Source organism: Eretmochelys imbricata, chromosome 2 (assembly GCF_965152235.1).
Source record: "Eretmochelys imbricata isolate rEreImb1 chromosome 2, rEreImb1.hap1, whole genome shotgun sequence".
NCBI lineage: Eukaryota > Metazoa > Chordata > Testudines > Cheloniidae > Eretmochelys > Eretmochelys imbricata.
In genome coordinates this window covers 228,875,121-228,889,271 of record NC_135573.1, presented here as the reverse complement: position 1 = coordinate 228,889,271, position 14,151 = coordinate 228,875,121, and the positions used below count along the sequence as shown (strand labels likewise).

At 45.1% G+C, this 14,151-nt stretch overlaps 1 protein-coding gene across 1 annotated transcript in view; it reads left to right on the top strand.

Annotated features, from left to right (window-relative positions):
• Window positions 1–14,151, top strand: part of CUBN (cubilin) — a 219,163-nt gene that overhangs the window by 89,440 nt on the left and 115,572 nt on the right. The window contains exon 29 of the mRNA XM_077809433.1: window positions 6,180–6,361. Coding sequence (XP_077665559.1) covers window positions 6,180–6,361 — 182 coding nt within the window. The remainder of the gene's footprint in view (window positions 1–6,179; window positions 6,362–14,151) is intronic.

Genomic DNA, 14,151 nt, shown 5'->3' with positions numbered 1-14,151 from the left:
GAGGAAAGCAATTGCATTTAATAATTCTTTTTCTCAAACCATTGATTTAAAAACGCATGAGGAAGGAATTAAATTTAACAGAAGGTATGGCATCTAGACAAAGATACAGGGTTCAGGGTATGTATTGTGCGTAGCTTTAATACGTATTAGAATATCTAGCTTTTCTATGACAGTTAAGTAAGAGGGAATGAGATTGGGAATTTGTTGTTATTATTTTATAAAGATATTTCCTTGAACTAAGGATTCAGCTTAAGATAAGGTAGCATTTTGGGCACATTACAGCACTTTGGCTCTGGAATTTTGCTATTCTGTGTTGGATTGGTGGCTCTGTTTAATTTTTTTTCCAAATATGACAAAAACATATTTGTAGAATGCAGTTTATAAAAGCTTTTGCAATTATTTTTATGAGAAGGGCAAGGTTAATAAACAGCCATTATCTCTGTAAGCATGTTCAGTGGATCTGTGTGTTTCCTGTTGATGAGGGAATGACTGCCGTTTCCCTGATGAATAGGAAATGAGAGGAAAATCAAGTTTTAGAAACTTTCCTATAGTTTGCAAACACTTCACTGTGAAATTGAATGACACAGGGACATTGAGTGTAGCTAGCGATGCATTCCATGATTGCAAACTCTGGGCCACCATTCAGACAGACCCTGCATGCATGACATGAAGCAGACTTAATACTGGGCTAATCTGAGCAAACGATATTGGTCAGAGTGTCTATAGCAAAGAGAACATAAGGTATTGAAAAACAAAGAGGGTCTGCAAAAGCTACAGCCGAAGAAGAGCAGGCTGAACTCTTGCCTCATGATTGCAGTCAGTCCTCTTTGCTCTCCTGTGGTGTGGAACAATCACCAAGATATTTTGTAATCCTTCTAGAAGGGACAGATGACCTTGGTGAACTGAGAGAATACAAGAAGAGCGACAGCGCTCATGCCTCTCAAGCTTTCCCTGAGGCAATTGTCACTTGCTAACCTGGAAGGTAGATGCTGCATCAGTGTGTCCCCCTCAGGTGTCAAAGCCAAAAAAGACAGAATTGGGTTTGGACCTTATTTTTAATGATGACTCAAATGATCCCACAAAAGCTGTGTTGGTAGAAGATTAATGGAGGCTGAATTAAAAATTTATGGACTCCTAAATTAACACTTGCAGAACCAATATGCTGTTGCACACAGGTGACAGCAGCAGAGAAATAAAGGCTTGGGGATCAAGCAAGCTCTTAGTCTCCTCATCCGCTGCCAGTTATGGGTAGAGGAGAGGCTACATCCTCCTAGTTGAATCTGTCACTGGCTTCTCCAGCTTTTCCCCATCTGTAGGCACAGTTTCATAGTTTTTACAGTGAATCGCTGTGGTGCTCTTCTTCCTTGGAGTGTGGCTCAAAACCAAAGTTTAAGTACTAAATTTTGCAAAGATGAGGAAATGGCAGTAGTAGAACAGCGCACAGCTTCCAGACCTTGACTTCCAAAATGCCCCAGCAGAGATAAACACAGAAGAAGAACAATAGAATAAAAGGAAATAATTTGTTCTTTGGGGGCTTAAAGGGGAGCTAGTCATGGCTGCAATAGTAGTGAGCAATATCTGTAAATGATCTCTATCCTCATAATGACTCCATGTAAATGCGGAGTGGGGCAGGTGGCAAACCAAATGACATTGCAGGGAGGGCTTAATTCTGGAAATTCTCAAATTTTGGGCCACTGATGATTTTTGCCTGCACTATTAATATCTGCCTTTCTGGGTGTGAACTAGATATTTTAATACAGGGATTTCATGTCCCAAGACACAAGGCTAGATTCTTGTGTCCTGCCAAATTGCAGCAATGGAGGTGGAGAGGCCCGGGGCTTTAAGCTACTTTTGTGGGCCCCAGATCCTTGGTTTGACCAGTAACTGGTCTGGCCCCTGACATATATAAGAGCATTCCTGGGGCTCCTCTAACTTACACCCTCTGTGCAAAGGCCTTTCTGGTAGTCAGTGATTGCTGGGATATGGGGTATAGGCAGGACATCAAGGGAAATTTGGAGCCTTGGTATAATGTGATTGCTGGGGCCCCACCCCCTTCTATTTCACTTTATTTATACATTAGATACCTCGAGGTCCTGGTGCAATTGTCCCACTTTCCCCCCCTGTCTTGTCAGGTCTGGATATAGGGATGCCCTGGCTATGCCTCTCTCCTTTCTCCCAAGTGTGTTCCCCTGAGCAGGAGGCTGGGAATGGGAGCGGTTTAGCAGCTGCTACAACAGCTGTAAGCCACTTAAGATTTACCCAGACAGAGGGAAATCTAAGGGGCAGATCTACTGGCTTTTCAGTTGCTTTGTGCCATCAGATCAGGGGGTCTGTGTCTGGTCCACTGTGTTTTTGGGTCTTTTTATCCCCATAATAACTGATCAATTTAAGAACCATGGGAGAGGGGCAATTTCTTATATGCAGGGGAAATGCATTGTATGTTTCTACTGTTGAGTGTTTTACAATTGCACACTTGCAATTGAATAAAGAAAGATTAATATTGAAACCACCAAATGCCAAGAAGTTAATTCATCTGTTGTGGCTTGGCAGCTTGCAGTCATGCTTAGTAAGCTGATGGGAATTGCATTGTCTTGTATTTTATGATTTTGAAAGTCATGGGAAATAATATGATTACAACAATAGGAAGCCCCATAACAAAAATGTGAGTGAGTCAGTCGAAGTCACTGGGAGCAGTGGGAGCACTACACCTCTGAAAATCAGACTATAGGTTTCTAAAATTAGCCAAACAAAATTCAAGGTCATGGTGAACATTTTGACCCTTTCTTTTTGCCTCAGTTTCTGCACCTGTAAAAGTGGAAAAACTGAGGCACAGCGAGAAGAAAGTCAAAATTAAAGCTAGTGGTGCTCACGCACTTTTGTAAACCGTTTTGAGCTCCTCAGATGAAAATTTAATTGCTAAGCATTATTATTGTTCTTATAACAGCTACTATGGAGTATGACCAATTCCACTTTGTATGGCAGGTAATGATAGCAAAAGCAGAGATTGAAATGGAAAAGAAAATAGTGCTACTGTGGCTAAAATGGTAATGCTATTACGACATATTTCATCGAATTATAGAAGTGTAGGCCTGGAAGGGACCTCAGTAAGTCATCTAGTCCAGTCCCCTGCATTTAAGGCAGGACTAAGTAAAACTAGACCATCCCTGACAGATGTTTGTCTAACCTGTTCTTAAAAAGTCCAATGATGGAGATTTCACAACCTCCCTAGGCGATTTATTCCAGTGCTTAATGATCCTGACAGGAAGTTTTTCCTAATATTCAACCTAAACCACCCTGCCTGCAATTTAAGCCCATTGCTTCTTGTCCTAGCCTCAGAGGTTAAGGAGAACAATTTTTCACGCTCCTCCTTGTAACAATTTTTTATGGACTTGAAAACTGTTATGTCCCCCGTCAGTCTTCTCTTCTCCAGACAAACAGCCCCTTTTTTTTTAAATCTTCCCTTATAGGTCATATTTTCTAGACCTTTAATCATTTTTGTTGTTCTTCTCTGGACTTTCTCCAATTTGTCCACATCTTTCCTGAAATGTGGCACCCAGAACTGAACACAGTACTCCAGTTGAGGTTTAATCAGTGCGGAGTAGAGGGGAAGAATTACTTCTCGAGTCTTGCTTTCAACACTCTTGCTAATGCATCCCAGAATGATGTTTGCTTTTTTTGAAACAGTGTTACACTGTTGACTCATATTTAGCTTGTGATCCACTAAGACCCCCAGATCCCCTTCCGCAGTACTCCTTCCTAGGCAGTCATTTCCCATTTTGTATGTGTGCAATTGATTATTCTTAGCTTACTGGAATACTTTGCATTTGTTCTTATTGAAGTTCATGCTGTTTACTTCAGACCATTTCTCCAGTTTGCCCAGATTATTTTGAATTTTAATTCGGTCTTCCAAAGCACTTGGAAGCCCTCCCAGCTTGTTATGGTCCACAAACTTTATATGTATGCTGTTATCTAAATCATTGATGAAGATATTGAACAGAACTGGATTCAGGACCAGTCCTTGCAGGACCTTACTCAATATGCCTTTCTAGATTGACTGTGAACCACTGAAAACTATTCTCTGCGAATGGTTTCCCACCCAGTTATGCACCCACCTTATAGAAGCTCCATCTAGACTATATTTCCCTAGTTTGTTTATGAGAAGGTCTTGCGAGACAGTATCAAAAGCCTTACTGAAGTCAATATATACCAAACCTACGGCTTCCCCCCATCTACAAGACTTGTTACCTTGTCAAAGAAAGCTATTAGGTTGCTTTGACATGATGTGTTTTTGACAAATCCGTGTTGATGGATATCTTATTGTCTTCTAGGTGTTTGCAAATTGATTGCTTGATTATTTGCTTTATCATCTTTCTAGGATAATGTTTAGATATAGTGTTTAAGAAATCCTAGCTTTAGGATTTTCTATTATCAAACATGTATCCTTTCTTAATACATGCAGGGAGTGGAGGGAGGCTGTATCTTTAATAATGTGGGAATGGGTGAAATTATAAAGAGCTAGACTGAAATACTGAGGGTGTGATTGTCAGCCTGGCCTGACTTGGGAATCTGTTTTTACACCTACAAATTTGTGAGCACAAATCATTGCAGGCACTGTACAGCTATTTAAATGTCTGCCTCTGCTTGTACCCACAGATAAGGTATTTTAGAGATCTGAATCACCTAATTTGTTCCTACATATAGTTGCAGGGGCAAAATTACACCTGCGAAAGCAGAAGCCACTGTTTAAAAATCTGGCCCTTATTTTCAAAAAGCCCCCTACTTCTTTCCCCATCCCCAGCATGAATGCAGCGAGGAAGGCTTCCATAGCAGAAGTACTTTAGGAAGGGGGAGTTGGCACCTTCCCCACTTCCTGCCACTCCCCTCCTCTTTTCCCCACTGATGTCTTCTGTACCTCTGCCCCTCTATCCCATGCTCCACTGCCTCCCTGCAGCATTGCCCGACATGTGAGCCGCTCACGCTTGAGGATGGGTGGAAATGACTCACTTAAAACTGGGACCCAAATCACATCAGCTAGGAACCTGGGGAGAAATCAGCTTTGTGAAAAGGAAAAGTACTGCAGTGCGATCAGTTTATGAGCATTAAAGAGAATGTTATTTTAAACTAGAGAAGTTCTGTTGCTGGGATACATTACGTGGTTGACACTAGCTGTGAGGACATTTCCCATTCATTTAATGGTAACTTGAGGGGCCTCAACCTCAGGACCAGTTGAGGAGTACTGTGCGAAGCTGCTTTTACACTTTCCTAACCAAAGGGCTGCTCTAAGTTGCACTAGCTGGAACAGCCTCCATAGGGCCATTTTGTGGACCCAGGATCATTGGCGTATACCATGATTTGCCCATGGTCTTTCCCTATCCTATCTTGAAATGCCCCCTATACCAGAGTGTCCCAGAGTGAGTGGCATAGAACTAGCTTTACACTACGTGGCAATTCCCCAACCCACCTGGAATCCCCGGCTTTCTACTTAGGATCACCCTCTGGCTGATGTACTTCCTGAACAGCACCAAGCAGCTAGACAGGGGTTGTCGACCTGATCCCAGATTTTGAAGTATCCCAACATTCTGTCAATTGTTTCAGCACATCTCTAAAGAAAAACAAAAATTATGGTAAAATTGGGCCTGACCACAAGAATACTAAGGCTCCCACTGATTCTGTTGGGAATCTTTTCCCCTAGTTTCCCCAGTGCAGCTGAGGGGATGCCCTCATTTCTACTGACTAGCAACCATGTAGCTGCTACTTTGATTCTCTTCAACTTCTCTGTAAGTGTGTATCTGGTTAAATATCTCTAAACCTACCTATTTTTCAAATGTGTGTGTAAGTAAGAAGGGGGATTACTGTGTGGGGGTAGCATGTTAGTTGGACACCAACATGTTGGTCTCATACAACACACACATTTTCTCAAATGAGAGACACAAAGCCAAGACAAAACGGCAGTGACTACACAACCAAATGGTGTCCTTGCAAATGGATTTTCAGTTTAGTCATTATAAGTCAGTGATTTCTCCCCAAACTTTTGCCATTATGAGATCACAGCCCAAATGATTGTACAGTATTTGCATGTTAAAAATGGGCTGATATCTATTTTTATGTCCAATCATAGTTGTCAGATGGTTTTGTTTCTATAGTACTCAATTGACTGGCGTGCTTTGCTACTTCAACAGGTTGTGGTGGAGAACTCTCTGGTGCATCAGGATCTTTCAATAGCCCTGGCTACCCAAATAGGTACCCAAGTAATAAGGAATGTGTCTGGTACATTGATACAGCACCTGGGAGCAGCATTCAACTCACTGTTCAGGAACTCGACATGGAATATCACTCAGCCTGCAACTATGATGTTTTGGAGGTAAGAGCTTTGGTTGCAGCACTCTATAGTATGCTGGTTATGCATGTTTCTGTCTGGAGCACAGAAACAAGACCTGCACTACCATATCCTCCAATATGCTGTCTTTGATTATGCCAATGTCAGAGTTTTCAGAGGAGGGCAAAAAACCCCTAGAGAAGGTGTTTATTTCTTTGGCTGTCAATCTAGAGGCCCCAGTCAAGAACAGGGTCCTATTGTGCAAGGCACTGTACATGCACATAGTAAAAGGCAGCACTGCCCTGAGGGCCTCTTAGTCTTTAAATAAAGCATGTAACTGGGCAGTACTATACCATAAGTATACAGTTTCCTCATGCCAAAGGATAATCCACATAATGGAGTGATAGGAAGGAAGCAGCTAATTAAGGTGAAGGCCCCTTGTAGAGCCCTACAGTAAGAAGATGACTCTCATAGATCATCCAATCAGTAGTGAAGGGGAACCCCTGTTCTGAAACAAATGTGTGTGTTAATCTCTAGTAAGAAACATCTCTTGGCTACATATAGCCAAATACCCTGGTCGTTTAACATTCATACACACAGAGATGTAACACAATTGAATTCAGGATTCTTGATTCTAAAACAATGCATCCGTGCTTGGAGAGAAAACTAAGGTCCCAATCCTGCAAAGATTTGTGCACATGCTTAACTTTATGCACTGTGGGTACTAGTCCTATTGACTTCAGTGTCTTTGCAGGACTGGGGCTTAAGGGAGTAGCTCCATTAACTCAGTTTCAGTAGCAGAGGCAAGTGCTCTTCTGTCTCGTAGCTGATATGTCATATTCCAGCACTGATCCCTGGTGCACTCACCCAGGTGCACACACCAGTTCCTCACAATGCCTAGAAAAGCCATACTCATGGTTATTAGATGAACATAGCATAGCTCTGGGTTTGTCAAGTTACTGGGGGTCGGGGGGAGAGGATTTATGCCCTCGTGATTGTTGTGCACCCAAAAATTAGCTTTAGCATCGCACAGCTTCATCACTTCCCTTGTGTACAGTGGGTGGAGCTTTGTGTATTACACTAAGGGTATGTTTCCTCCACAAACCGCAGTAGACCTATATCAGGTTGACTTACAGTTACCACAGTAATTACTGTGGCAGGGCATGTCCCTGCTACCCTCCTTGGGTTGGTGGTGCATGTCCTCACCAGGAGTGCTTCCACCCACCTGAGAGGTTTCAGAGTAGCAGCCGTGTTAGTCTGTATTCGCAAAAAGAAAAGGAGGACTTGTGGCACCTTAGAGACTAACCAATTTATTTGAGCATAAGCTTTCGTGAGCTACAGCTCACTTCATCGGATGCATACTGTGGAAAGTTTAGAAGGTATTTTTTCATGCTTTGTGTGTATATAATAAGATCTTCTAAACTTTCCACAGGATGCATCCGATGAAGTGAGCTGTAGCTCACAAAAGCTTATGCTCAAATAAATTGGTTAGTCTCTAAGATGCCACAAGTACTCCTTTTCTTTCCACCTAAGAGGGACAGTGAGGGAAGCTGATAGCCCGGTCTCTTAGGACTGCTGGCAGGTCCTGAGAAGGAGCCTGGCTGCCTCATGGGCTCACGGTGGGCTACCTTCCCCCCCACCCCAGGGGGAAGCTTCTTGCCCCCAGGGAGTGGGGTCCAGCTGCTCCAGCTTCTTGCTCCCCTGCTCCCCGCAGGGAGCAGGCAGATGGACACCATGGCTTCTCACCCTGGCTTCCAGCTGAGAGTAGGGGGAAGCACCCCTGGGCTTCTTACACTAGATCCTGGCTGGGAGTAGGGCCCAGCCACGCAGCTCTCCAGGAGAGTGAGGGCTTCCACCATGAAATTGACAAGACAGTATATGTAAGGAACGCAGCATCTACATCAGGGGTTGGCAACCTTCGGCACGCAGCCCATCAGGTAATCTGATGGCAGGCCGTGAGACATTTTGTTCACGTTGAAAGTCCACAGGCATGGCCCCCCGCAGCTCCCCGCAGTTCGCTGTTCCCAGCCAATGGGAGCTCTGGGAAGCAGTGGCCAGCACATCCCTGCAGCCCGCGCCGCTTCCACAGCTTCCATTGGCTGGGAACAGCGAACTGCGGCCACTGGGAGCTGCGGGAGGGCGTGCCTGAGAACAATCAATGTAAACAAAACATCTTGTGGCCTGCCAGCGGATTACCCTGATGGCTGTGTGCCGAAGGTTGCTGACACCTGGTCTACACAGACACCGTGGCACCCTTACTAGACCAACATAAGACTTATGCCCATGGGCGATGGGTATCAAAGGCCGTGGGAGGCTGAGACTCCCCAAACAGCCTTGCAGAGCCCTGCCCACGCACCACCCCCAGACCTCCTCCTGCTTTCTGGCACTCTGCAGCTCTTCACCCGTGGCTGGGGCCCCAGGTGGGAGCTGGAGCTAATGGGGGAAGGCCTGCGGCCAGGATCTCTGGGTTGCAGGAACCAGTGCTCGTGCTGCCCACTCACCCAGCCCTCCGGGGCTGGGGGGCTGCAGCGCCCACCTGGCGCTCTTGGCTCCTGTGGTGGAAGGGCAGAAGGGGCAGGGGCTAGCCTCCCAGAGCCTGTGGTTCACCCGCCGCCCATGCTTATGCCTCTTGTAGAGGTGGAGTTATTATGTTGATGTAGTAGGGCACTTCCATCGGGGAGGAAGGCTGTAGTGTAGACACTGACATAATTAGGTTGACGTAAACTGTGTCGTGTAGACCAGCCCTAAATTTATTATTTTCTAGCTCTTCAGATTAGAAAACACATGTTCAAACCAAATTATTACCCTGGTTCAGTGGAAATAGAAGATAATGGTGAACTGTGATCAGGGCCTGTTGTAAGTTGGCCGTTTTCTCTGCTGCGGTCTGGTACAATGGTCCTACTGTATCTGAGCACCACACTCCAAAGTTCTGCAAAACCCTACCAGAATCTTGAAATCCCAGCCGTTGTCACTTGTGATGCATTCAAACCAGCACTCCGCATGGAGAAAGCACAGTTCAGCATGGTTCCTTTTTTTTTAAAAAACAAAGGCAAAAATGTTGAAACTTAGGAGCCTAAAGTCAGGTGCCTGAATTCGTATTTAGCTACCTAGCTGGAAAGTGGGGAAAAAAATAGAATAAAATGTTGAGCTAGTGCAAATATAAATAGCAGCCTCGCTGTGGTACTACTGGTATTGGAAGTGGAGCAGTGCCAAGTTCAAACCCATCTGAAACCAGTAGGTATGTACTCAGCATGGCTCTGCTGCTACCTGTGCTTACATTGCTATTTCTTCTCCTTGGGCTGCCACCGTGACGTGGTGGAGAAGTTTGCGTATACTTAAGACCCTAAGAGCAATGCCATCGGGAGCCCTGTACTCCTGGTAGGGTCACCCATGGGGGTAAGGTCAAAGGTGAGGTACCAGGCAAAGTGTAGCCCAATACAACACAACCCAGTATAAGACCTCAGTGGCAGAGCAGGCAGATGAAGCAGGATCACCACTCAATGGCTCCCCCGCATTAAACTACTCATCCACAGGCTGCTCTCACAGGAGGAACTTTTTTCCCACCTCCACCCATAAAAGTTCTGCAGTGATGAGTGAGTGGCGATAGGGATAAGTGAAGTGATCACCAAGAATCCCTGGTCACAGATCCACACGCAGGCAGTGACTGCAAGATGGTCGTCATGTGCCCCTGAACTGGAATGGGGGGCATTTTTGGCAGCTGTGGTCACGACTGAGCACACCTTTTCAAGAACCCCTCTGCTCACCCCATACAGAGAAGGGGCTAGAAAAAGTGCCCCAAATATAAACTATCCCACCATACCTGACTGATTAACTGCATTCACTCCCACTGTGGTCAAAAACCAAAAACGTTTCTTGCAACTCGGACTGTCCGTACCCTACTAGATGACTCAAAAAGTGAAAGACCCAAATGCAGAACAGCAATCATTGCCCAAGAATTCTCGAGGTACAACATCGACATCGCTGATTTCAGTGAAACAACATATGAAGATGAAGACCACTTGAGGGAAGAGGGTGGTGGTTACACTTTCTTCTGGAAAGTTAAACCAGCAAGCAGTAGGCAAATACACGGTGTTGACTTTGCAATCAAGAACCTTCTATTCAATCGCCTGACCGAACTCTTTGTTGGCATCAATGAGCGCCTTATGACCTTCCACATCCAACTGGTCAATAAGTCATTTGCCACCATTATCAGTGCATATGCACCAACACTTGACGCTGATGAAGAACAGAAAGAATCCTTCTACACTGACCTTGATAAAATTCTGTAATCCATTCCAAAAACAGATAAGATAATCCTCAGGGGACTTTAATGCAAGAGTTGGCCAAGATTCTAACATATGGAGTAGCACCACTAGGAAGGAAGGAGGGGGCAATGGCATCCTTCCACTCAGCCCCCATTGCTCCAAGCTCCTTTCTGCAGACTTGCAACCCAGGCCCATCCTGCTCCTTACCTCTTGACAACGGCAGCTGGAGAGCAGTGGATGCTGGTCAGGTGCCCAGTTCTGAAGGCAATGTCATCACCACCAGCAGCACAGAAGTAAGGGTGGCATGGCATGGTATTGCCACCCTTACTTCTGCACTGCTGCTGGCAGCGCTGCCTTCAGAGCTGGGTGGCCAGAGACTGGCAGCTGCTGACTTGCAGTCCAGAGATGCTGGGCCTATGAACTGCCAAGCTGAAAGGTGCCGGAGCTCAGCCCTGGCAAGCTCCAGAAAAAATTAAGCACTGATGGTGCCTTCCAACCACAGCACCCATGTTGCCTACCCATAAGGCCAGCCCTGCCCCCTTTCAAAACAATTGCACCTTCTAGACTATGTCATTGTAAGAAAACAGGATCTAAGAGATGTTCAAATCACCCATGTCATTAGAGGAGCCGATGATTGGTGGGCTGACGACCACCTGGTGAGGTCAGTCATGTTTATCAGGATTTCAAAAACATAGAAAGCAACCCAAATCATACAGATGGCAATACAACATCCAAAGACTTCAATCCTCTCAGTGCACGAGGAAAACTTCCAAACACTCCTCAGTGAAAAACTGACCATATGTACACCTGCAAATGACAACACAAGTGTCTAAGACCGGGAAGCCCTAAAACAGACCATGCATGAGGTGTGCGAGGAATCCATCATACCTGCCACCATCAGGACTGGTTTGATGACAACAACACTGAGATCACAAACTGTTTTGGGCCAGAAGAGAAAATCTTTCTGTGACTGGCAAAACCACCCATCATCCAGTCAGAAGCAGAGCTCTTTCCATGAGCTCAAAGTTGAAGTTTAAAGGTGGATCCGAGAAATCAAAAACAAATAGTGGGAGGACAAAGCAAAAGAAATCCAAGCATTCGCTGATAGACATGATTTGTGGAGCTTGAGACAAAGACCCTGTACAGACCAAGCTCATGTGGCCTTACACCACTGAGATCCAAAGATGGTAGAACCCTTAAAGATGATGAATCCATCAAAGAGCGCTGGAAGAAGCACAAGCAAAAGCTTCTAAATCGAGAATTGACTGTGACTGACGACACCATCAACTCCATCCCTCAGCACCCAGTCTGGGAAATTTGCCAACTCACCAACACCTGAGGAGGTCTGCAAAGCAATTATACAAATGAAGAACAATAAAGCACCAGGTCCTGGTGGCATGCCCACTGAAGTACTGAAAGTGGGGGGAGAAACACTGATTAACCAGCGTCACTTGCTGCTCCTCAAAATCTGGCGAACCGAAGAAATCCCCGCCGACTTACGTAATGCATAATACATCTTTGCCATTTTCAGAAAGGGAGACAGGGCTGACTGTGGCAACTATTGAGGTATTGCTCTCCTCTCCATCACTGGGAAGATTCTTGCTAGAATCTTACTGAATCGCCTGCTCCCTCTTGCAGAGAAATAACTTACAGAGTCCCAGTGTGGATTCAGACCATCATGAGGCACCACCAACATGACTTCTGCAGCCAGGCAGATCCAGAAAAAGTGTCAAGAACAACACCAGAAGCTGTATATGGCCTTTATAAATCTGGCCAAAGCCTTCAACTCTGTCAACCGTGAGGCTCTGTGGAAAATCATGTCAAAGTTTGGCTGCCCAAGCAAATTTATCACCATTGTAAGATTCCTCTCTGACTAAATGACTGCCTCCACCCTGTGCACCCTCTACCTCTGAGCCCTTTGTTATCCAAATTGGTGTAAAACAAGGTTGTGTACTGGCACCCACCCTTTTCTCCATTTTCCTAGCAGTGATGAAAACCCTAATCCAAGACTGTCTACGACAGGGCATTGGCATCCAATATCAGACTGACGGCAACCTCTTCAACCTTTCTTGTTTCCGTGCCAGAACTAAAGTAATATCAGCAACAATAACTGAACTCCAGTATGCAGATGATTGTGCTATAGTTGCACACTCAAAGGAGGATCTACAAACAGCCCTTAATTGCTTCTCTGAAGCTTACAAAAGCCTAGGGGTAACTCTGAACATCGGCAAAACAAAAAGTCTCCACCAGCCAGCTCCCGGTCAATCACCAGGCCTAGCAAGGAAGATCTACATTGACAGAGAAGAGCTGGAAAATGTATAACACTTTGCCTATCTTGGCAGCCATCTCTCACAGAGAGCAGACATAGATGTCGAGATTCAGCACAGAATCCGCTGTGCCAGCCTTGCCTTTGGCAGACTGTTTCACCTGATGTTCAACAATCACAACATCAGAACACTAGACTTTTCGTTTATAAAACAGTGGTAATCACAGCTCTCCTCTATGGCTGTGACACTTGTGTGACCTACAGAAAACATCTGAACAACCTGGAACACCAGCACCAGCACTTTCTTCAGAAGATCCTCAACATAAAGTGGGAGGATCATCGCACTAATGTCAGTGTCCTCACAGAGGCCAACATCTTCAGTGCTGAGGCCCTGATTATCCAGCACCAGCTGAGGTGGAGCAGGCACTGTGTGCGCATTCTTGATGTAAACTTACCAAAACAATTGCTATGCACCCAACTCACCAAAGGAGAAAGGAAACAGGGAGGCCAAAAGAAACATTTTAAAGACATCCTAAAGATAAAGATGAAGAGATGTGGCACCACTCACTGGGAGACTGTAGCCCAGGACAGGGATAACTGGCAAAGAATTGTCAGAGAAGGGAATGTCCATTTTTTGGAAAAATGCCCGAAAAGAGAAGACAGACAACTGTCATATAGTGATCACAGCACAACTCTGACTTCCGACACCACTTGCAATGTCTGCCAACAATCCTAGTCACCAAAAGACCCATAAAAATAAACACCTGTGAAAGAGATCATCCTCGACCTTGCGGGATCACCGACGAATTTGCTATTTATAGTTGCGCTAACTCAATGAGACCTAGCACAAGTATGTGTACACGAGCAGGGGAATCACACCCATAGTTCATAGTGTAGACAGCCTAAATGTAGTTCACCCAAGTTTCAAAATATTAGCCGAAGCATATGTCACAAATATAAACGGAAGGGTAACCACCTTTCTGTATACAGTGCTATAAAATCCCTCCTGGCCAGAGGCAAAACCCTTTTACCTGTAAAGGGTTAAGAAGCTACGGTAACCTCGCTGGCACCTGACCCAAAATGACCAATGAGGGGACAAGATACTTTCAAATCTGGAGGGGGGGAGTGGAACAAAGGGTTCTGTCTGTCTGTGTGATGCTTTTGCCGGGAACAGATCAGAAATGCAAGCCTTCCAACTCCTGTTAAATCAGTAAGTAATCTAGCTATAAAATGCATTAGATTTTCTTTTGTTTAATGGCTTGTAAAATAAGCTGTGCTGGAGGGAATGTATATTCCTGTTTTTG